The 25,438-nt window shown below is 39.3% G+C and overlaps 1 protein-coding gene across 2 annotated transcripts in view; it reads left to right on the top strand.

The window, feature by feature from the left end:
* The window catches only part of SLC35F1 (solute carrier family 35 member F1), a 225,431-nt gene that overhangs the window by 169,053 nt on the left and 30,940 nt on the right, over nt 1-25,438 (top strand). For both annotated transcript variants that reach the window (XM_036380227.2, XM_054514297.1), the window contains exons 3-4: nt 7,617-7,744; nt 20,257-20,416. In XM_036380227.2, coding sequence (XP_036236120.1) covers nt 7,617-7,744; nt 20,257-20,416 — 288 coding nt within the window. The remainder of the gene's footprint in view (nt 1-7,616; nt 7,745-20,256; nt 20,417-25,438) is intronic.

Here is a 25,438-nt window from a genome sequence, read left to right as displayed (position 1 = left end):
CGTCTAATGCAGAAGAATTCTGGAATACTCTAGAGATCATGGAGCATCTATAAAGCCATATATGTCTAGAGCCAGGCAGCCGTAATGTATTCTGAACTCTTCTCCCCTTGGCCCTGGGTAATGGCATCAAATAGTGCTGGCTATTAGGATTTTACATATTTTTGGTTAAAATTATTGACTCCAAATGAAGTTTTAATTCTGTCAGCATTGCTTCTTTATCATCATCTTCCCATCCTATTCTACTTGAAAATGTTCCTTTCAATGTCAATTAATTTGTTGCAAAACTAAGAAGAATTTTCAGGGTTGGAGTGTGTATGTACCACAAGAAACAACAATCCCTTTTTCAATGTTCACCAATAGCCTTATTAATAGTAATCCTTTTAATAGTACAGGCCTCTTGGTAGTCATCAGCAGAGAGGCTTCTTTTTTTAGTAGATATCTCTAGGTTTCATAGCCTGTAAAAAAAACTGGTTCTCCTTCATGTGTGCCATATCCTGGATACAGCCCTTGCTCATATTTCATGCCAGTGCCTGCTACTAGGCAGCAATTTGGTGATCCCCAGAACGGGCACTCCCTGATCTCTTAGGGGTTTGTAGCTGGTGTGTAAGAAGATGCAGAGTCCCAACCTTGGAGCCTAGTAAGTAGTGTGAGTACCTCCAAGCCTATACATGGTGGTGGCAATGTTTGTTTTTCTTTCTTCTGCTCAGTTAACTATAAAATCTATAGGAAGTAATACCTTTGCAGTCTCTGTCAGATTAGATTTAAATTACATCAGTGTGTTCAGACATTACTGACGGAGAATGGAGAAAGATACACACTCCTTGACTTCCTTATTCTTATCTTACTGTCTTTTAAAGAAAGGGTACATATTAAATTTCAGTTGAGTCTGCTTGATCTATGAATGGTTAATAGTAATGAAAATTTGCATTGGGTCTTCTTTTTACTATCTCAGTCAAATCTCAATGCTTTGGGAAATAAAATTTGTAGGAATCACGAATAACAAGTAGGTAATTCATTATTCATATCTGTCTGCTGGGAAAAAATGTCACAGAGTGGGTAGGTGGCTGGACCAACATTGTCTATGAGTCTGTGAAAGATGGGGAAAAAAAAGTCATGCATTCTAACTGACTCCTCTGCCTTAAACAATGAATATTATTTCTTTTGTGATTATTTGACTTTAATTAATCTTGTGAATATGATTAAGATGCCCAGGTTTATCCAGGAGGATAAATCATTAATGCACATTACACATTTACAAATTATATACAGAGATATATATATACAGATTTCCTTCATTTGATCTTTTGACTTACACCCTAGTGAGTTTGAAAATGAGGGAAGGGAAGGGAAAGGGAAATGGAAAGGGAAAGGGAAATGGAAAGGGAAAGGGAAAGAAAAGGAGTATTACAGTTGGAAGGGATCTACAATGATCATCTCTCCAGCAGCCTGTTTTGAAGTAGTGCTGTGTGAAAGTGAGCCAAAAGCTGATAGACTACAGTGTTAGCTCAGAGGTAACTTAAGACTGAGAGTATTGTAGATCAGATATCAACAGTGAAGATTTCATTCAGAAAGATATAATCAACTCTTAGGTTTGGGGGAAGGCTCCCGCTTCTCAGTGTGCTCATGTCCCTCTGCATTATAGAGTGAGACACATTCTGCCATTTCAGGGAAAGTGCTTACTTAAGTTTACGTAGGGGATAAAACAACATGAATAAAAAGTTTGTGTATTAGAAATAGCACAGTTTTTTTATCTTGACACATTAAAAGGCTGGGAGTTTAGCAGGTTGTTGTTTTGTTTTGTTTTTTTTTTTTGAAACAGTGTACTGTTTCAAGCTTTCTTCAGGTCTTTGCAGTAACCTGTGGTAGTGACACCAAGCATTGTGTCTGCCACCAAAGGGAAAACCATATGTAGTCTAGTGGGTGGGCAGAAGGAGAGAAACTGAGGCATGATCAGCTACCTTATCTGTGTAGTTTAAATTGTAATTTACCCCTTAAAGTAACAACCAGTAATCTCATGAAATAAAACATTTGAAGATTATAAGATCTAACAACAGAGTTTAGGCTAGATCAAAATCAAGGCACCAAAAATTGATCCTTTCATGTTTTTTATAAAAATGCATGTTCAAATTCTTAGATCTGACTTCAACTATTATGATCTACATTCACAGTCAAAACAGTCTGTTCTGCAAAATCTCTAAAAGGAAATAACAAGTCAAAACACTTCAGATGAGCTTGTAATTTAGTGAAGGGAATGCTGTGTTGTGTCATGTTAATAAGCTAAGCCTGCCCTGTATCAGAGGAGAAACTTGTCCCTTGACTGGATCTGTTTACTTGGTGCTCGCCTCCTACAAGAGTAATATGGATTTGGTCACAAACTGCTCAGGACACAGTCTGAAAATTAATCTGAAAATCCCAAATCTTTGGTTTCAGGCAAGTCTTTAGCCTGGCTCACTGCACAGCCCCACAAGCACCAGCTGGCACAGGGCAAGGAGCAGGAGCATGTGAGAGCCAGTTGCAGCAGCAGCTCAGGGCTGTTACACCGACGCAGCTTTCCCACTGTGAGAGAGGGAGCAGGAGGGAGCTGTGAATAAGAACAGGTTGGATAAGATCAGATGTTCTGAGGAGGCGAAGGGAAATGATGCCATCTAGTCTCCCAAAGGCTTGCTGAAAACGTGGTACAGGACAAGAGCAGTGCAGCCTGCAAGCATCATCTGTGAGGGGAACAGGGTATTTTCAGGTGCTTTGTGAAGCCAGACTAGTGAAGTATTCCTGTAAGAGTGCATTTTCTCTGTTGTGTAAATAATTTAGCAATGTTGCTGTTTTGTCTTTAGGCATCAGTATTCCCATAAAGTAGTCATCAATAATACAAGTGGATATGAGGAAATAAGAAACTTTTTTGGGTCAGGGGGATGTAAACTCACACAGAAGAGGAACAGTTCTTTTGAGCTTTTGTGCAGAGGTCAAAGTCTCCTACAGCAGGCCTTCAGCCTCCTGAACCAGCTACTTGACCAAGCAGAAGACAAGCAAAGTTTTATTGTTTAGGCATGGGAGCCTTTTGGCTTTGTAAAAAAATCTGTGTTCCTCTACACAGTGTAACCTCATTTGACTGCCTCCTTACCCCTGTCCTGGTTAGGGCTGGATGTCTGCAAAGTCTGTAGAGAAATAATGTTTGTACTGGAGAAGCTCTGTGTCTGCAAGACTGCCTGTAATGGGCAAAAATTCAAAAGAAACAATTATCCTATAATTTTCATTTGTAATTGAGATTCTTTTTCAAACAGTGAGGTAATAAGTAAATTCTGGTATAATCTTCATCCTTTGTGAGACTTTTGCTTCTTTACCACTCAGCACTTAACTCTGGCACTCTTATGAGAGGCAGGGGAGGACCAGAGTGCCTGCCAGCCCTCCCCCTTGCAAGTCTCCTGCACTCATTTAGATCTCTCTGCTAAACTCTGTAAGGAAGAAGGAGAGCACAACTCCTTTGATGATCTTGATCTAAAAAGCAAGTTGTCATCTAAAGTAAAAGAGAGAGACTGCAGTGGATGAAAGAGAAGCAATATACTGATTTTCTGGTCTAGCAGTGCTGTTATTCTACCTGTGTCCCAAGCCCATACACAAATAATTGGGAATTTGCTGTCTTAATGGTTGTTGGGTTTTTTTATTGTACCTCTGTGGCTGTGTGGATGAATGTAAAAAGGGTTTTGTATATGTGTATTTGTATATTTGGTAGACACTGCGCAGCTAAAGCCTCTTCCAATTTTCTCTCTAATTTATTTTTAATTTTGTAATCCCCCCAGGGGTAAATCCTTATTACAAGATATAAAACCATCTTTTCTACAAAGCAGCTTATTTGTTGATATTTAATTCAAGCCAACAGACGCAAAGCTGTAGCTTTTTTCGAAACACTAAGACCTCCTTTGTATATATATCTGTCAAGTGTGTCTCACTGCAAAATTAGTAAAAAAATTTAAACTTAAATTATCATTCTAGAAAGAGCAAAAAGAGAAGGGTTTTATTTCTCTGCAATAAAACTATGCTAGACTTCTGAATCTTGAAACATTCTGAACAGGCAACTTACTTTTAAATCTACACTACATTTGAATTAGACTGAATATGAAGACTTACCTTTTCAGAAGGCTCAAGTGCTGAAAGAAGTTGGAGGTTGTTTTTTGAAGGAGGACCTCCATCAAAAGAAGGCAGTGTCTAGAGACAGCATTACTGTGTGCACTTACATAAATGCATGTTCACTGGCATCAATATGTGCTTTGTCTCATGGGAAATGCTGCCCTTAAGCTAACCTACACACTTTATGGCTTAATATTTGCTTATATGACTGGCTGAAACTCCTAGTCACAGATGTATTGCAGTAATAACAAAAAGACATGATCTGAAATAATCTGTCTTCCTACTGTATCTCATTCTAATCAAATCATATTTTTAAAAAAGCTGAAAAAAGCCCTTTAAAATTCTTTACTAGTTGGTTCAGGTATAGGCATCTACATTTGGTCCTTCTGGTCTACTATGCTTACAACTCAAAAGACAAAAATAATTAATTTGCTTTGAGTTGTCATTGAGGGAAATATATTTTAAAAAACTCAGATTGTCTCTTTTTGCTTTGTTTTTAATAAAGTGTGATGGTTGTGTTCCCATCATTGTTTTTACACAAAGGCAATGTTTATTTCTATTCAGGATGTGAGTCTTAGAATAAAGCTTTTGATTCTCTCTGCTTGTCCTTTTAGTTTTCACAAGTCAAGGCTTCCCACTTGTCTCCTTGACTCGCATTTCCATTCTCTTTGTTTTCCAAATTCACTGAGTTTGCAATCTGTGATTGCTGTTCAGAGGTCCTGTCCTGCTGGCAGCCCCACATCTTCTCCAGGTTATCTTCCACTGTTGCCTTTTACTGGGTGTTTTTTGCTAGGCTGGGACGTTTGAGTATGGTGACTCCATTTCAGCCACCTGTCAAAACCAGGACTCCACTGCCTCTGCCTTGATCTGTCCATAGCACTGGACTGACAGTCCCTGCAGATGATCATCTTCCTACTGCCTGCCTCCCCCCTTTGGAAGTGATTCCTGAGCTTTTTGGTCTGCCCAGCTTTCTCAGCAGAAACTGCTCTTTTGCAGTTTGGAATATCTCAGAGATCTAAATCAAAGATAAGTTACCATATATCAAGTATTTTTCTTATTTTCATCAAGAGCAAAGAAAAAATCAAGAAAGCAAAAAGAGAGAACTGTGTGTGCCAGTTTAAATTGTAGAAGAGTTAATTCTCATCACTGGAAACTCTCACTTTACCCATTAGCCAGAAGTCACAGCCATACATTTATTTTTAACACTGACTTAGTTGGCCACATCTGAGCAATACAGTGATCTGTGGCTGGAAATGGAAGAAAGCACTGGCAAGCCAAAGGCACCAAGAGATCTTAAGTTGTACCCATAGTCCTGGCTCAGGCAACCTACTGCCAGTGCAGCTCTTGAGCCTGCTGCTTCTCTCTGCTTTTGTAGGTACCATCAAGGTCCTATTGTAACAAAAAGAGATTCGGGTGGGATTTCCACTTTTGGAATAGAGACTGCAGTTTGATCTCTTCAATTTTTTGGCTTTATCTTTACAGTTAAAATAAAAAAATCACTCTGCAACTTTAACCACATCTTTCCATTACATTGTTGTTTTCCAGTTGATGCTTTAAAGCCGTTGTCTGGGCAGCATAAAAATTTGAGATACAGTTTCAATACCTGTAAAGGATTTATCTTACAATACCTATAAAGGACTTAGTGTGGTTTACACTGATTTCAGTATAAATTAGGACACCTAATCTCAAATTCCTTTTAAAAACCTCTCCCTAAATATATTTTTTAAAAAATGGAAATAATTCTACATGCTCAAATCATCATAGAAGTACATAAATGTAGTCATAATTATGTCTGAAGGATAGAATTTAGTAAGTGTAACAGGGAAGTGTGGTATGATTAAATGTATTTACTCATTATTCATTGTCTTAAGTATTACTCCACTCACCACCTTGTTTCTGCTATTTTTCTGCTGCTAACTGAAAGAAAGAGAGGGAAAGAGGAGAAAGGAGGGAGGCAAGGAAGGAGGGGAAGGAGGAGGGAAAGAAGACTTCTAGCATTTACAGTTTTGCACTCAATGTCATTATTGCTGTAACAAATAATTAGGCTGTTGCCTAATAATATCCCACTGAATAAGTGTATGTGTGATTAATTTGTTAATGAACAAACATGGAATTATTCAGATGCTTCCTTCAGGTGAACCCATTCAAGTCACTCATCAGGGCCAAGCTTTAGCAGCTATGATTTTTGAATTAACTTTTGAAGTAGTTATCTTTTTTAGTGTGTTTGAGTCTTATAAGATCTGAGATGCCTGTGCTATGGAGAGCCTGCTGTTTCTGCCATGGCTATAGCAGCCCATATATCACCAGGTCCATTTGAGCCAGGGAGCGAACACACTTGCGATGAAGGAAAATTGTGAAGGAGAATTGGGAAGCCTGAAGAAGGCTTGGTGGCAATGGACAATAATGATCCTTTTCTTTTGTGTTTTCCATCACCCATTTTGGTGATCACAGGCCCTTAGAAAAGCTACAGCAATATGAAAAAATCTCAGAATAGTGGAGCTTGCTTTGAAAGTTTCAAGACAGTTCAAATACCATTTTTAGTACTTTGGGAAGACAAGTAAACCCCAGTTAGATTCCTTTCTAGGCTACAGACTCTGAAAGGCCTCCAGTCCTACAGTGTTCAGTCACAGTCTGCCCCTTTCACAGTGAAGTCTCATCATGTGTGGAACTTACTGTAATGCAAATAAGTCATCGGTTTGCCCACCCTAATTAATGAGCTGTTTGCTTTTGAGTGGAGAACAATAAGCCCTAGTCTACCATGAGGAATGCTTTGACCTTTTGAAAGTTGTGGGTTTGATCTGCAGGCTGTATTGTAGTGTCAGTTTTCAAGTGGTAGGGATTAAATACTGGGTGATTGACAGGGTTCCCATGGAAGGCAGCAAACCTGCCTGCTTTAGAAGAAAGATTCTGGGAGCAGAGCAACTGCCACCCAAAATATGTCTCAATGCAGCCTTTCACAAAACAAGTGAACTTTGAACCTCTAGGATGAGAATAATCATCCTTGGAACAGGATCTGTCCTATGCCCATATGATTTGTTACTCTCCTGCTCTAATATTCCATCATATTTAAAAATACTGCTAATCTCGCACCCTGGCAAAAACCTGTTGCATCATATGTGCAGCATACAACCTTTTATCAGTGTATATGGAAAGTGTAAATGCATTATATTTATATTTATAAATATTTATAATTATATTATTATATATAATTATACTTTATGTTTATAAAGTATAAAAAGTATAACTACTCTATTCTTTAGCACTTTATATGTGCACATATATGTGTATATATTACTTTGCCAAGCTGGCTCTTTTAATATCTGCTAGACAAATAAGGTGTGTTAGTTTTCACTTCCTTGCAGTACCTCTTTGTATATGGTGGCTTTCAACTGCTTAGTGTAAATGTGAGAGATCTAGATAATTTTTCTGGACAGACAGGTATTTGGGGCATATAAACCTAACTCTTACATAATTGTTCTTGTTTACTTCCACAGGAGAAGAAAACTTGCTGGCAATTTTGAAGAGGAGATGGTGGAAGTACATGATCCTGGGCATAATAGATATAGAAGCCAACTACCTGGTAGTCAAAGCTTATCAATACACAACTCTTACCAGTGTACAGGTAAGGACTCAAAGCATTTCCTCTTTTGAGGTAAGATAATAGGTCCAGTGGGGGCAGTGGTGCAGTATCCATTGGCTTCAGTGAACAATAGCTAATTGCTGCCCCTGACTTCTGTGTACCTTTTAATGCTGACTCATAAGACACATTTTTTCATATTGGACTATTTTTATTATTCAATATTTTCCAAACTGTACAAAAACATTCTGACTTTCATTTTATTTCTCTGTGCTAAACCATTCATAACCACATTTTTGTCATTATCTATGTAATTTAATCTCTTGAGGAAATATTTTCAGATTGGCTGAAATATTTTTCTCACTTTGTATTGTACTTGGAGAAAACACAAGCACTTCTTTTAGGGTTCCTTAATTAGATCTGAGTTTCTAAAGGTCTAGGGTGGGCTGACCCTATCTGGACACCAGGTGCGACTCTATAACCCTCCTCCACAGCTGAACCAGGGGAGATGGAATATAAGGGAAGTTTTGGGGGTCTTGATAAGGACAGGGACAGATCACTCACCAGTTACCATCACAAGCAAAACAGACTCAAATTGGGCAAGTTAGTTTAATTTATTACCAGTCAAATCACTCACATTTTCCCCCTACTCCAGTGCGGGGATCCCTCCCAGAGGAGACACTTCTCCACTGTAAGTCCTTTCTACAGGCTGTGGTTCTTCACAAACTGCCCCAGCACAGGTGCCTTTCACAGGTGCAACCCTTCAGGAATCAGCAGCTCCAGAGAGGGTCCCCTCCAGGGTTACAAGTCATGCCAGCAAACCTGCTCCAGCTTGGGATTCTTTTTCCATGGGTCCACAGGTCCTGCCAGCAGCTCTAACACAGGGCTTCCATGGGATCACAGCCTCCTTTGGGCAGTGCTCCAGCACAGGGTTCTGCACAGCCTGCAGGTGAATCTCTGCTCCATGTGAACCTCCATGGGCTGCAGAAGGACATTCTGTCTCATCATGGTCTGCACCATGGGCTGCAGGGGAATCTGCTCTGGCACATGAAGCACCTCCTCCCTTTCCTTCTGCACTGCCCTTGGTGTCTGCAGAGTTGCTACTCTCACATGTTCTCACTCCTCTCTCTGGCTGCAATCTCTGTTGCACAGGGTTGCTTTTTTTCTCCCTGCTTACCTGTGTTACCCCAGAGGTGCCACCACTGCCATTGCTGGGCTCAGCCTTGGCCAGCAGCAGGTTTGTCTTGGGCACAACTGGCATTGGCTCTGCCAACTTCCAGCTGCTGCTCAGAGAAACCACCCCTGCAGCCCCCACTGCTGTCACAGCCTTGCCAAGCAAACCCACTAAAGGATGTTTGGGATCCTGTAATTAGATCAGAGTGCAAAAGTTGTCATTAAGTAAAATGAATGCAGTTTTTATGAAGAAGTCTGACTACAGTGCAAGCTGTTAGATGTGTTATATAACAGCTCGACTGCAGCTATCAAAAAGTACAGTCCCTGCTAAAAAATTATATGTGCAAAAGCTAGGGTACTGATTTCTTCAAAGATACAGTCTGGATATTTTATATATAAAACCACAAAAAAAATCAGGCTCCTTCAATTTAAGTGGAAAAGTGAATAATAGAAACATTTTTAAGATTCTGGAAATTGTCTGTCTTGGGAAATCATTGAATACTTAATTGCTACTTGTTCTAAAACAAGCCTAGTGCCTCTTTACATTATTTTTAAATAACTGAGTAGCACTAGGTAGTGTTCAATGTATTTTATACCTTACTTACCTGAAGTTTGCATTAGAGTAAATAAAATAAAGGAGCACCAGTTAATGTTTTGCAGGATCACAGCTAATTAAGAGTATATTTCTTCCATAGCTGAAAAGCAGTATTGGAAAATCCTGAGCTTTTTTAGCTGAATAAGAAGCAGATATAGAAAAAACAATGAATTCAAGGAATCTGAATGAGGTTTATGCTAAATATTCACAAGTGCCTCTGGCATCAGAATCTGGGTTTGAGGATTCATTGAATCATGCCCAGACAATGTAATATTGTTTTTAACACTTTTCCAAATCTGATTACTTAGTATAGAATAAAGCTTAAATCCATGTAAATCTCATATACTCAGATTTTACAGTCACTAAAAGCCTCGAAGAGAAAAGCAAACTGAATTGCTTCTTTTGTGTGATTCACTCACAGCAAGTATAAATAGTGGACTGAGCAGAATGACTGGGGTCATTAAATCCCATCTCCCAAAGCCACCAACAAGCACGTATCAAAGGTTCATCTGGCCAGACCTGTGACCCCTCACTTCCAGAAGATGCAGATCCTGGAGCCAGCAATGCAATGAGCATGGCCTTTAGTGTATTATGTCAACAGATCAAAAGTTACAGTGTGAAAGGGAAGCAGGCAGGAGAGTTCAGGCATTGCCTGTGCCTCAACAGGGAATTTGTTAGCTGAAATCATCCATGTTCTCCTTTTAAACTGAGGGGGAGAGAGAGGAGTGGTGGATCAGGAGAGCTGTCAGAGGGCACAGACAATGTCATGTCCATTTTTAGACCTCCTCCACATCAGAATTACAGCAGAGCTCAGGTTTCTTTCCCGTGTAGCTTGAAAGAAAGAACAGGTAGGAACTCAAATCTTGTCAAGCTTTTTTCCAGTCATGGAGTGAATACAGGGTCACCTTTTCCCATAGCTGTCCTTATTTGCTGGGATACATATGGAGTCACTGGGAATACCTGCTGCATTTTAAATTCATTTCATGCCCTAATAAGAATGAGCTTCTAAGTGACAAGCCCAAAGATACAATGAGAATGGGACAAGTATGAGGTAATGCATTAAGAATTGAATCAAATGACACATTTTCTGAAATGTGGCCAAACAACCATATTTCATTTAAAGATGAAACAGAAGCAGCTCAGGGAATTATTCAGCATTGGTCTAAGTGTGTCGTTGAATGAAATGAAGACCTTAAAAGTGGAAAACAGAAGATGAAGAAAAGAAAACTTTTCCTAGAATCTGATTTTTGAAGAAGGAAACAACTCTCAAGAGAAAGGAACTCTCTGTCGTGGAAGGCCTGATCCTGCAGGAGCTCTACCTGTAAGGCCAAAATGCTTGCTGGCACATAGCAAAATATGTTCAAATTCTTTCAGAACTGAGACCCAAGAAGCTGTTGCTACCTGCCACAAATCAAAATGTCTGCTTGGAGGCTGTGGGAGCTGTGCCTGTGTACACATTGGGCTGGGAATTGAGCCCTTCAAGTCGGTTCTGGGGGATTTTATATTAAGAGCATGTATCAGGGCTTTTTTGATGGAGAAAATGTAAGACTTTTTGAAATTGTCACTTGAGTAAATGAGAAATTTTGCAGTATTTTTATAGTGGTGGTACATGGACCATTTTGGTAGGATGTCAGTTTTGCAGCATATCCTTTTTTCCACATGACATCTCTGCTCCGTCATGCAAAACTAACATGCAAGTGTGCAATGCTTGTGGTGCTTTTAGGCAAAAAAAACCCATTACACTGGACTCAGCAGAAAGCCAAAGCTTAACAGTAAAAATACATCTTTATTGCAAATGCTTTGATTTCAGCTTCACCAAAAAACTCTTGGCATTCAACAGCTTTGTTTGCCAAGTAGCTTTAAACTCTTAGGACTATCACAGTTTCTAGTTTTTACTCCATCCTTTTGTTTTTTAATATTCTATATTATTTCATCATGGTTCCACGAAAAGAAAAACTGAAAATGGTGCCCTACTTTTGTTCAGTGTTTCACACCCAAATTTTCCTATATTTTAAGATTCTCTTTTGGCTTTGATCTGGGAAAACAGGATTTTCTAATAAACCTTCCTACATATCTTTCTCCAAATGCCTTCAGAATCACAGTGAATGAGAACATGTAGGCACAAATCAGAAATGAATGTGGTACCTAACCTTTACTTTGGGACATGCTTCTGATTATTTCAAATCCTCGTGTACTCTATAATTACTATCAGAGAACGTGGCAGTCAGTTTCATAATAAGATGAAAGCAAAGTACTGTGAAGCCCAGAAACACATAATTTTCCTCTTTAAAAAAAAACAAAACAACAAACAGCTAAAATACCTCCCTTACAAATTAGGTGACATAGAATTTAGATTGAAAATCAATGCACTATTTATGTTTCAGTCATTTCAGTGCAGGTCATTTGCTAAGGATAAAGTCCAAGTTACCCCTTTTAAGCACCAGCAGTGCAATCCAAAGACAACTCAGTTCAATGGAACAATGCAAGGAACTCACATCTAACTGTCTACAAATCTAAAATGTTGTGGACATCTATTATCCCTTCCCTTGTTGCTCAGAGCACAATTTTGGGGCATGAAAACATGTTTTAGCTTATCAGGTTGCTTCTTCTTTGGTAACTTTAAGCTCTGGCTCTTTGCATGCCCAGAGTGATTCTGTATTGATGCAGAGAGATGCCTAAATACCTGCCTCCACTAAAAACCCTGAAAGCTAAGTATTGCTACATCAAAGTACCCCAAGGAACTCAATTTGTTAGATATGATCTTAGCACGCCTCAAGTGCTTGCAGAAAGCCTGGAGTGCTTTCCAAATTGTAAGTGTGGGGCCACCTTTTTCATTAAGTCATAGCTTTTAAAGCAGCAGCACACAGAAAGGGCTTGACTTTACTCCATCTCAGCTGAGGGCATGGCAACTCAAGCTTTCAATAACCATGAAAATGCTCAGACTAGTACATGAAAACTGTTCCCCAGAAAAACTGAGGGAACTCTAAAAACTGAGTCAAATAAAAGACACAGGAGTTTATGAGTGGATCAATTTGATATCCAAACCCACCTATTTTGAGAAGTATCAGAGATCAGTCACACTTAATATTACCAGACATATACGTGTGTTGATTCCCAGATGGCCCAAACTTGTGAAATGATCTTTAGTTTCTGTTTGTTGTCTTACTCTGACTTGCAGTACATTTTGCAGCCTTCTTGCATGTCAGCTGTACCAGATACAGAAGGTACACTGAGCACTCCCTTGTACACTAGCACCTGGCACCATGGACTTGGTTTAGAAGCTATGTACTTAACTTTCGGACTGCTCTGGTAATGCATGTCATATTTATCCTAATGGGTTTGAAAACAACCCTGGTGTAGGCCTGTGGAAGGTTACTTAGTTACTTAGATCTAGATATTAAATTTCCTTGAAACTGTGTTTTAACTTCAACTTGCCTGTACTGCATTTACAGTGTATCATACACACACATCCTTACAGTGTATCATACACACACATCCTCCCAAATCCATGTCTTCCACTAAGCCTGTTATATACTAACAATTGTAATCTTTTCTGTCAGTAGTTGCTTTCTCATCAAAACCATCAAGCTGTGTTGTGAGGCAGACTGCCCTCACCCTTTTACAACTCCACAAATTATTTAGCTCTCCTTGCTCCAATACATTGTTCTATCCATCTCCATATTACACTCATGTTGCACTTTCTGGAGGTTATCCTTTTTCTATATTATGGCATCACACAGAAATCTGGATTATTTCTGCAACACCTTGCATAATGTTAGTGCAGAGTATACATACAATGTCATAAGAAGAGAGGCACTGTCAAGGAGACAGAGATGTTTCCATATAGCAATTTATCTGGTAATTTATTCCTTGGGCAATCATGCCTTTGATTGGCACGATGAAAACAAAGGTAGTAAAAGCTGGGATTTATAGACACCAGGAGACAGGCTATAAAGCTATGATGCTGATGTTCTCAGCTCTTAGATCACTGTGAGGCTGAGCAGTACATCACACTTCCAATTACCTCTGGCAGTTTTCATATCTCAACAACAGCCACCAGAAAAGGAAAGGAGTCAGCAGTAAGTGCTTATTATAGGAGAGCTGGATGGCAATAGTCTTTACTTTGTTCTTGGTCCCTGTGGACTCAAAGTACATCGAGGCAGAAGGTTTGAGATGAGTTTGAAGCAAATCTGGGAGGCAGGGAGCAGGGATGTGCAATGTTGAAGTTGTTGATCCACTTTTTCTGCTAATGTGAATTATCCCAAAAGCAGAGATAAATTCCACTCTTTCCCTTCCTCCCCCCATCCTATGAATGTAAGATTGACCATACTTTCCTGTTCTGCTTCAGGGCAGTGAGGAAATAGAGCAATGTTAATAAAGTTTGCAGATCAGCATTTTGTGGAAGTGTTGCATGCTGTACATTTATACTGAGAGAGGCTATCTTATGTCTGATTTATTATCAGACTTTCAGTTACTGTTAACTTATTACATACCTGTGGTGTGCAAACCAGGTCCTACAGTATCCACAGTCTCTGTATGTGGGTTTGAAGTCAACAGAGCTCTCAGTATCCAGAGCTCCTGCCTCTACTGGCAAAATTCACCCAGAGCCAAATTTTTACTAACATAAATATGCAAAATCTCATTAAATTCAGTGGAGCTGTGTCCATTACAAGAGCAGAGGTTTTGGCCTCCTATGCCCATTTTGCATATTTTGGCAGGTGACATGCAAAAGCAGAGGCTTTCCTGTAGGAGAGATCCATGAATTTTCTTAGGCTGGGATCTCATCCCTCACACAGGCAAAGCAGGTGGTGACATGGAGAAGTTTCTAATGAGTAACCTTGAGAAAATGATCTGCCCAACACTTATCCAGTCAGCTTACTTTGAGAGAAGCTAAACAGAAAATGGGAGTGGAGGGGATTCTGCAGAAACACATGCCTGCTGGCAGAACTGTCTTACAATGATCTTTTTCTGACAATAGTATGTAGAATCAGAGGAAGTAGTCAATTAAAGGAAAGACCATTTCCATGGTCAATTTGTTGGTAAGTTTTCCTGGTATCTGCGCAGATCTGTGTAAGCACACCTGGAGTTCATGTATGGAATGACGAAGTATTTTTTAAAGGAGTCAAAATGTGATTATTCATGTTGGCAGTAAGGCATGTCCTTGTGTAGAGAGTTTAGAGCAGAGGAGCTGTGGGTTGGATGTGACCACCACCTTTCATTTAATGTAACTTCAAGAAACCACTAAACCTCCTTCTATGTGCACAGAAAGCTGAAGCTGTGAGATTCCTCATCTCAGGTTTTGATACATACAAGTCAAATAGAGGTAAAGGTCTTTCATTAGTCAAAGTTTTAAGTGAGTTTCTGTGTCCATAAGGAAAAAAAACCACTGAGAACAGATTAAAGAATTAAAGAATTAAAGAAACTGATCGGAACAGTTCTAGAAGCATTAAGAAAAAAATTGGAGGTCTTGTGGGCAAAGTGGAGAAGACTGGGAGCATTCTCCTGGCTTTTGTTTTTTCCACATCATGGAAATACACGTTTTTACATTTGTTTGAAAACAAATTACATCACTGGTTCTTTCACCAGTCTCCATACCTGAAGTACTGTACATTTTGACTGTATGAAAAGTTAATGGTTTCACATTAATTTTGTGATTAAATAAAAGCCATGCAAGAAAGTGGTAAAGTTGTGATGAGGTATCAAATAGAAACATGAAAGATAAAAATGGTGCTCCTTTTTTATTTGAATTGTTTGAAATAACCCTGTCAGAGATGCTGCCATCATCCACACCTTTCCTGCAGAAGGTTTTGGTTGCAGGGCAGCATAATTGCAATGCAGCTCCCCTGACAGCTGGCATCCAGCTCTGTGAGGGTTCACATCTCATCTGCTTTTGTTGAATCAAGTGTGTGTGATATTGAGAAGGTCGTCTGAAAACTGGAGGATAAAAAGCACTTGAACAGGCAGCAAACCCTTTTTTCCTTTGGAAAAAACCCCAAAACCCCAAGTAAATAACAAGCTGTGTCTCTCACTGGCTATAGCACTTGCTGTTGTATTAAAATTTCCAGGTCACATGCTGAAATTCTGTGGCCATCATGTGTGCTTGACCATACAATGTTTGATGGATGTGACACTGGTTTTACTGATCCCCCTGCTCTGGAGAGCAGGGGAAGAGGATGCTGCAGCTGATTCTCCGCATGATTTGCTGGAGGGCAGCGCTAATGAGAAACCCCTAATGTGAAAAAAAAGGGCTTGTAACTGGGGGGAAGAAAATCCAATGAATGTTTAAAAAGGAAGATTCAGCTCAGCTGTTCCCATAGGGAGTTTGCTGACCAGCTTTTTTCTTTTTGATATCACTGCAGATCAGCAGTTCACTCTGTACTACAGACCTCTCTTCTAAAGCTTGCCAGCTCTCTCTTCCAATGATTTGACAGAACATTCTTGATGTAGATATGCAGAAACATGCTGAATTTGTGAGACCAGAGACTAGATTTTTACTATTAGCAAGAGAGTATTTGTCTTTGATTCACAAGGATAATAATTTAACAAACAAGTAATCAGAGGAAATAGATTTCAACAGTGTGTTTCATCAACAGATGCAGTGTGGTATCTTTTAGAGTCAAATAATAACCTTCAATTTCTACAACAACATAACATTCTTATAATAAAAAGAAGTTTCTATGGGGTAGTATATCAATAGATAACATATTTTTGTATCCTGCCTTCCAAAGCAACCCCATTCAGAGCTGTGACTGAAGAAAGACAGACAAACACAGCAATGTCAAAGAATGTGGTCTACACCACCCCATGGCAACATAGGAAATATGTTTTATTTTAGGTTAGTGAGATATAATGACTTCTGTGATTAATAGGAATGTTGATTAAAATCAGACCATTCATTAATTTGCCTTAAAGACAGGGTATAGGTAATACCTTTAAAATAAACAATTAAAAGGAAGGAAAATATTGGACATAATTGAGAAATATTGATAAACAACTGACCTTTATGTCCTGTAAATGAAATTTAGCTAAGCATAATCTGTCTTTGTTACTGTGATAGACAGAAAAATTACAATTAGTTATAATATTTTTTCTTAATAGCTTAAATAATTAATAACAAACAAAGAAAGAAAAAAAGGCCAATCCCCCCATCAATTAAAAAGCCCTGTTGCAGATGAGGTAATGCTCAATCTCTGTGGAATATATGTGCATATTTTCTTCTACTAGATAGGTTTATCTGAGGAAAAAAAGAAAGGCAGGGCGAATTTAGACCTGGAGAAGTGAAATTTAAAGCAATACCTGAAAAAGAGTTAATAATATATTCTAGGTTATCTTATTGCTTACATTGTAGTAACCTAATTTATTTTTGTCTACCTCATTCTTTAATTAAAGATATAAACTAAGCACAATTTAAGAACTATATAACATCAGTTCCAATTACCTACATTTCATGTTTGTATCTATTGATACTGCAGCATTCCAAATAACAGTTTGTGAATTAGACTTTGGATTGCCAGCCCAAGGAGGTGTTTTCTGGCTGTTATCAGCATTGTTTATTTGTGAAAGGTTCTGTTCACGCGTCCTTTCATGTTACTGCTTAAAAGACACTCATTCACATACTTGAAAGCATAGGTATGTTTAAATATTTATGGAACGAGAGGAATTTAAAAAATCTTCCTCTAGAAGACTGTTAGTGGGAATTTGCATGTTGAAGTACACATGTGGCAGGTACAAGTATGTTTAAACTCCTAGAACAATTTAGACTCATGGAACACCCCAGCTTAGGACAGCCCTCCAAACTGGTCCAGCTTTTTGTGGGAAAGGGAGCCTAGATGAGATTATTTAGCACCCAGTCACATCTTGAAAATCTCTGATCACCCTACCATGTCTCTGTGGAGTTTGTTTCCACTGTAAAAAGATTTCTTTCTTTATTGAGATAAAACCTCTTCCAGCGTAACTTGTGTTCCTTGCCCCTTGTCTTTCCTCTACTCCCCTCTGATGAGACACCACCTGGAATACTGCATCCAGCTCTGGGGCCCCCATCACAGGAAATCCATTGAACTGTTGAAGCAACTCCAGAGGAGGCCACAAAGATGGTTAGAGGGATGAAGCATCTCTCCTCTGAAGAAAGGCTGAGAAAATTGGGATTGCTCAGAATGGAGAAGAGAAAGCTCTGGGGTGACCTTGTAGCAGCATTTCAGTGCCTCAAGAGGTCTACAGGAGAGCTGGAGAGGGACTTTTCATAAGGGCATGTAGTGACCGGACAAGGGGTAAGGGCTTTAAACTGGAGGAGGGCAGGATTAGGTCAGACAGTAGGAAGAAATTTCCCTGTGAGAATGGTTAGGCAGGTTGTCCAGAGAAACTATGGATGCTCCATCCCTGGAAGTGTTCCAGGCCAGGCTGGATGGAGCTTTGTACAACCTGGTCTAGTGGAAACTGTTTCTGCCCATGGCAGGGGGCTTGGAACCAGGTCATCTTCAAGGTCCCTTCCAATCCAAATCCTTCTATAATTTTATGATTCTCCATGTGATTTCTGTTGAAGAAAGACCTTGCATCTTCTTTGTAGCCATACATTAAGTGATGGAAATCTGTGGTGGGGCCAGAAAATGGTAAGTTAAATTCACCTGTTCAATGCTGCACTGGGAGGGAATGTGGCAGAGGCCTTCAAACCTTCAAGGAGAGCTGTGATCAGGGGGAGAAGTGCCTGCCTCCTTGCTCTTTGGTACCACCTTTGGCAGAGGAGACGGGTGTAGCTTGTGCTGAAGGCCAGACATCCAGTGAGCGCAGGCACAATGAGTGAGTGTGGAGTGAGGCAGGAGCTGTTGAGCTGTGCCCACATCCCAAAGGTTACACCAAAGGGTGCCCTTCCCTCAGATGCCCAGAATTTAGTGTGTGTGCTCAGTACTCCTGCCAGCAGCCCTCCCTGCCCCAGGAGATGGCTGCTTGCAGCAGCACAGTTTCTGGAGCTGTTCCTGTGGATGGGGAGTGTTGCTTGTGTGTGTCTCGGCCCAGCCCAGCTGCCCAGTGTGAGCTGGGTACGTGCTGGGTGTGCTACGGGGCAGAGCAGAGGCCCCATGCAGAAGAAGCTTGTTCCAGTTCTTTCAGACTTTTTCCCTTTTTGTGTTCTGTCAGTGAAGGATGGAGGACTGCTGCAGAAAGTTTTCACTGTAAAGAGGCCTGACCATGACTTTTAGATTATTAGCTCTCACTTTAAATGCAGAACCTGCTTTTAGCATCAACTGTTCCCATTTGTAATTTCCCTCATTTTTTCTGCACTCTTTGGGACTGTTTAAGCCTGCTAAGAGAAGCATGGTCCCACTGATACACTGGTTTTCCTCTGAAGCCTTTTGTGTCTCACTGTCTGATGGACGGGTTTTCACTGCACATTCCTGTTTTTCAAAGAAAGTTTCAGGGAAATTATTCTCAGTCCAAAAACTGTTTGTTTTGGGTTTTTTTTTGCTGATTTCACAAATACAATGCTTATTACATATGTATCCCACATGCAAAAAATAGTTTTCTAAGAAGTAAAATTCTTGGAATAATCCAAAAATCTTTCTTTCTTCAAATAACACATGGAAAGACAAAGTTAAAAGGGGTTTGATCTTTATTTGATAACAGTGTCCTTAGTGCTAAATCACACTGAGAAAGCAAGTAACACGTGATGGGTTCAAAGGGAGGAAAAATCAGATAACATCACCTAAAATAAAGGTAACAATATCTGGAATGTTTTTTCCAGAGCTATGGACACAGTTGATGGTTCTGCTTCTTTGCTTGGTCCAGACATTTTCATTAGGAAGAAGATACATGTCATACTGCTTTGGTTCATGCAGTATCAATTGGCAATGAACAGTAGTGTATCCTGCCCAATCCCATCATTAGTCCACAGAATTGCAACTCTTCATTACCTGTATCCTTTTGGGAAGTGGGAAACTTGACTTTAGTCAAGTTTCTTTGGGGTTTCTTATACAGGATTTTTGTTTCTTGGTGACATAAACTTTAGTTTCTAAAATATATTTTAATTTGAAAATCTGTAGGTCCTCTCACAAACAGTTGGTACACTTTTTTTAACACATCTTCTCTGGGCCTATTTCTTGATGTCTCTGAAAAAAAACAAACAATCAAAAATTGCATTTTTTAACATTTCTTTGAGAAAGTTCTTTCCAAGGGTATATGGACAAGAAGAGCGAGTTTCTTGCACTGCATGCAAAATGGGGGTTTGGGATTTTTTTTCCTTCAAAGGCATATGGGACTCTCTTTTCACAAAGTTAACAGTGACCACAGGGGCCAGATTTTTCATAAGCATTCTGCATGTAGAAAACCCCTAATTTATATAGACAGATTAGACAGATTTAATAAATCCAGTCAACTTGTGTTGACTTGTGTTGTGTGATAAGAACATTCTTAATATCTCAGCCTGAAACGACTGAATTAAAGTGTATGTCTAGACTGCAGGAAAACTACCTTCCTGGAGGTGAGGACCAGATGGAGTGGTGTGACTCTCTTTTGGCCCAGATTTTCTTCCCATAGCTTTGAAATATGCATCTGAATCCAAGAGCAGTGCATTTGAGTGCATGTTGAGAACAACAGCTCTCCTGAATTCGCGGAATTGGCATTGATAGTCTTACCCTGTGTCTGATGTATGAAGAGCCACTTGAATACACTTTTTCTTGGTAGAAAGTGGTATCACAAACTAGATAACCCTGCTCCCCTCTGCTGGAATCTGTCCTAGTACATCAGGGCAAACTATTTGCAGGTTGATGTGTTCTTGATTTTTCTTCTCTTTTTTTGACAGCTCCTAGACTGTTTTGTGATCCCAGTGGTGATACTCCTCTCCTGGTTCTTCTTACTGGTGCGATACAAGGCAGTTCATTTCATTGGGATTGTGGTCTGCATTCTGGGCATGGGCTGCATGGCAGGAGCAGATGTCCTCGTTGGGAGACAGCAAGGAGCAGGTGAGTAAGAATGAATGGGTTGTGTGGCCAAGTTCTGTTCAGAGAAGCCATTGACCACTGTGTGTCAGACTGGGGCCAAAAAAGGGGGAAATGTGGCAAGAAAATCTGTACCTTCATGAATCCAAAGCACTGCACTATTCAGAGTTGTCTCTTTGTCAGAATGGCAGAAAGGGGTCACCACTTACAAGTCAGCAGTGCTCCAAACAGGTTTCTTGGGCCCTGTGTATTACAACCCTCTGCAAGCTGGGGGGACGAGCTAAATATTTGTAGTCTTGTTCTCTTTTGGCTTAGGTGTTGGACTGCAAACCTCAATAGCTTCATTTCCAAATTGGATGCATTTCTGAGTCATAAGCACCTCTCACATCCACTGTGCGCTCTTACTTGTCCTCAACTTGGCTTGTTTTTCTCCAGAGGTGGGATCACTTGGTAGGTGCTAAAACACACTGAACCTGGATACCACCAGTTGGGTTTTGCACACAGTCTCGTCCTAAAGCTTTGGGACTTTACTGTAACATTTTTGAAAAGAACCTCCTTGTGTGTAAAATGTTCTTTTTTTTCTGTGTGGCATCATATGAATAATGTGTGTGTATCTATTAATGCAGACTAGACAGAGTTAGATTTCATCGATCAACTTCCCCTGTCACATTGATTTCTCTAGTGCCAAGCCAAATGATGTGGGAAGGCTGGAAATTCTTTTCAAAGATTGTCAATTAGGCACAGTTTTCATTCTTAATTAAAAGCACTGAATTGTGAGCAGAGCATAATACGCTGGGATTTAAAATTCTTGAGTCAGCTTTCTGAATACAAATGCAAGTGCTGTAAAAACTGCATTTGCCAGAATGCTACTAAATAAAACAATGGAGTTTGTAACAGTGCTCACCATATCTCCTTACCCCCTTCTATCTCTGTCCTTAAACCTGAAAGGAGACTTTTAGTTACTGGTCTCCTCCAGAAGTAGCCTTGCCCCAGCTAAAAATGAAATAATATACTCTGTACTATGTAACCAGCCAGCCAAGGCTGTGTTGGGAATGGCTGGTTTCAGAGGGATTGAGATTTCAAACTAGGGTTCCAGAAGAAACATCCTGTGTCCCAGCAGTCTAGAGAGTGACATGCTTGAGCGGGTGAGCTGTGGATCAGCAGGAGCATGTGGGGCAGTGGAAGCAGACAAGGAACAGATTGAAGAGCACTGACACTTTGCCATGCAACTGCAGTAATTAGATGTTATTTGCCATGTTCATTACTGAAGCATGGGTATAGCTGTTAAGTAAATTTGTCCAGAAAAATTTGTGAACATGCATTATTGCCTTTTTAATTGGACCTACACATGAAAAACTGTGTCCATGCTCACTGCTATGCAGAGAGACTGCAGCTTTTTTACTTTTTTTAGTGGCATAATGATGTTATTAATGATGCTGTCTTTAACAGAGTAAAATAGATCATCTAGTTTAATTTCTTTGAAAGGCTAAAACTACACATTAGAATGTACAAATAAAAAGAATTAATGGCAGGAAGAAAAGAAAAAAAATATTGAAACTCTTCATTAAGAGGTTGTACACCATTTATAGGATGTTTCCTAGGACTGGATAAACTAAAGTAAGGAAGACACCAAAAGCAATGATACTTCATTAGTCCTCAGTAAATGTCTCCATTTATCTTATATTTTAGGGGACAAGAACTGTTGATACCTGTGTGCCCCTGTTGACCACACTGCTTCCTGTATTAGAAGAGCCATAAGGCTCTGCTAGGTACCCACAGCATAAGGCAATTTAGCCTGCCAACTCTTACAGTAAAGGAACATGAATTTAAAATGTATCACGGAGAGATTAAAAGGTATTTTCCAAACTGTCTGCAGGAATTAGGTGTAATGTGCACAGCATGCTTTCAATTTTCAATTATATCCTCGCTGATATTTTGCACATTATTCAATGGGAAAACAATTACTATTTAGTATTTAGAGCTCTATCATCTTACATGCCAAGTATACCTGAAAAAAACATTATTCTGAGCTAACAACCATGAGTTACTTTCACACTTCTGCTCCTGCTATAAACATAGGTCTAAGCCACACAGATCTAAGTGTTTCATCCAGGTTTTTCAAAGCACTTCCTTGCTTTAACTTACAGCAGTCTCTGGAAACCAGTCACATCAATCCTGCTAATACATATATCAGTGTTCAATTTAAAATGGGACACATTGAGAGTGGTTTTTAGGTATTACGTTCATCAGTAACTACAATCAAACCAAAGTGAAATGCCTCTTAATGGCAGGGGCTAGTGCAAAAATGTGACAAAGAGGCCTATTGAGAGTGTGAAAAGAAATTGTGTCAGAACACAATTCACATTTTAAAGATTTGTGTTGCACCATAATGCTATAACTAGCTCCCAAAACACTAACTCCGCTCTGGACCATATGACTTCTCCACAGAATATTAAATATGGTAACAATCATTAATATAAAGCTTGTTTTGCCAGGCTATGCCTTGTGTGTCTTCTGAAGAATGACCTACACCATTAAATTGGTGAAATAAGCTTTATTATCCTAAAAGTCTTTAGAATGCATCTAATTAGTTGATGCATGTTTTTTTAGCAATGAAACCAGTAGAGACATGTGGATATTACAGGCATGAAAATAAATCTATAGGGATATGTCAGTGTTGGGGGAAAGTTCCAAAGTCTCAGCCTCTCAAGGAAGCAAAGATAAGGCATTTGACAACCAGAATAGTAATTGCTAAGAAAGAAAGCAAAAACATATTTTACAACATTTTTACACCAGTATATAAAGTTTTGGTGCACTAACTCCTTGGGTACCATGTATTACTCTAGTCACTGCATCTCAAAAGAAGTCATCAGAAAATAAACCTGTATAAGATATGGAGAAAGATGAGAAAACTGTTCAAGGACATAAAATGGATTCAGATGAAGAGACTGTAGCCAGACTGGGACATTCCATTTCTCAGAAAAGGCAAGAAAGAGACCTGTGAAGGTATATGAAGTCTTCAGTGATATGGAAAGGGTCAATACAGAGTGATTTTTAAATATTTCTCAGGAAATTATGGGATGACTCATACAATTTTGAGGTATCCAGACTAAAAGTTAAAAGCATGAAGTACTTCTTAATAGTAGACCAAAAATATACAGATTTTACACAAATTGATGAAGGATCCCTCAAGGTTCATTAAATTTGATGGCCTAATGCAACTTCTATCTCAGAAAATGCCTGATCTACTGAGAACTGGCTGACACAAGTCCCTCTACTTCCCTATTTTTTTGTGCTCTCCTCAGCCACTCTGTGCTGCTGAGTACCAGAGGAGGTTCCAGTGTCAGAGTCTGGTGCTTTGAACAGAGCTCAGATCCCTCTTCTGGGAAGGCCCTGAAGGTTGAGGCTCACACTCAGCATGGGAAGAGCACTTTGGGAAGAGCTATCAGGGTATGATGCTTGAGGCCATCCCATCTGTGCGAAAATGCTCAGCCTCTGAGCTGCTTTTGTTTCACAGATGCAAAAGGATGATATTTTTGTCCCAGCAGGAGCTCTAAGGTCAAAAGCTTTTTCAGCAATACTTCCCTGAAGTGTCAGTGAGTAGCTGCAATAAATACCAAAAAAGTGAGCTCAGTGAGGAATCAATGGAGGCGCTGTGAAATATGAAATGCATCAGGGGTATGAAGAAGTTCTGTAAAGTCATGATGGCTATTTTAAATTAAGAACATTACTGATTGCAAAAGAAGACTAAAATCTTTTTAACAGAACAACCAAATCATATAAAGATAAATGGTCAAATATAAACATGTTGCCAGTCAAGAAATTCAGTCAAAGCTTGGATGACTATGTGAAAAACAAATCTAGTACTATTTGCTAAATACACAGAAGCCACATCTCATCTGAGCCAAAAATTGTTGGAAACTAAGAGAGTATTACTGGGAATATTTTACACTTTACTCCATTCCTATTGTCCTTAAACAACTTATACTTTTCTGGTGCTTGTAGCCAGTGTTGGAGACAGGATTAATGAACCCTTGGTCTGTCCTCTTATGACCGTTTTTATTATCATAAGTTTCTTCCCCACAGAAATTTCAGCACTACAGTTTGGAATGATAACTGAAGGCTTAAAAGAACACCTTAAAGAAAAATGTTGAAAAGATAATTTTGAACCAATTAGAATGTTTGGTTTCCATTTTTATTTACTGCAGTGCATATTTTACAGGTCAATTGAAATAAAACTTTAAAAGACGGGGACGTAAAAAGGAAATCGAGGTATTTTAAAAGAAAACAGGATTTCTTTTTTAAAAAATACTGTGTAGTACTTCAGCATTTCTGCTGAAACTTTTCAAAGAAAAATCCATTATAATCCAGCATTTCAGAATATGGTTCTGCAGCAATATCTGACAGCTTTGTGAAGCTGTAGCTCTTGTAGAAATATTTTAACAAGCCATATGTGCAGAGGGAATTGCATGCACCAGTTTGCAAAGCTAGGGCCTCAGTTTTCAAGCTGGAACTTGATCTTGATCAAATGTCACTGCAGCTCTCCCCAACACCCAATAATAAAATCTTCCAAGACTTAAAAAGATTTCAAGCAATCTTTGATAACAAAATGTTTTAGTAATTCTGTATACCTGGAGGTATTGAAAATACATCTTGTTCTTTGCATGCATTAGGTATTGCTATGTTAATTGAACCTCTTTTAGAAATCTGTCCTTATCATCACTCTGTCTACACTCCATCCTTCCTCCTCCCTTTCTTGTCAAACAGCTCCATGTGAGAATGAGGTCAATATTAGGTTGTAATGATTTCTTCACTCATTTCACAGGTACACAGAATTTTTCAGTTGTCCTCAGATCTAAGTACTGAACATGTTTTAGACTGGTTAAATTTCAAGATGAGATGCAAACTGCTCTATAGAGTTGAGTCACATTCTCTCTGCAAAAAAAAAAAGGTAGTAATAATAAAGTAGAAAGGATCAGTCTCTGAAGAGTGCCACTTGGATTCTATACTTTTTTTTACAAGTTTTTCAGAACTTTTTGGCTTCTT

The sequence above is a fragment of the Molothrus ater genome, chromosome 3 (assembly GCF_012460135.2).
Source record: "Molothrus ater isolate BHLD 08-10-18 breed brown headed cowbird chromosome 3, BPBGC_Mater_1.1, whole genome shotgun sequence".
Taxonomy (NCBI): Eukaryota; Metazoa; Chordata; class Aves; order Passeriformes; family Icteridae; genus Molothrus; species Molothrus ater.
The sequence above is the reverse complement of the archived record's forward strand: the minus strand, read 5'-3'. Positions and strand labels throughout refer to the sequence as shown.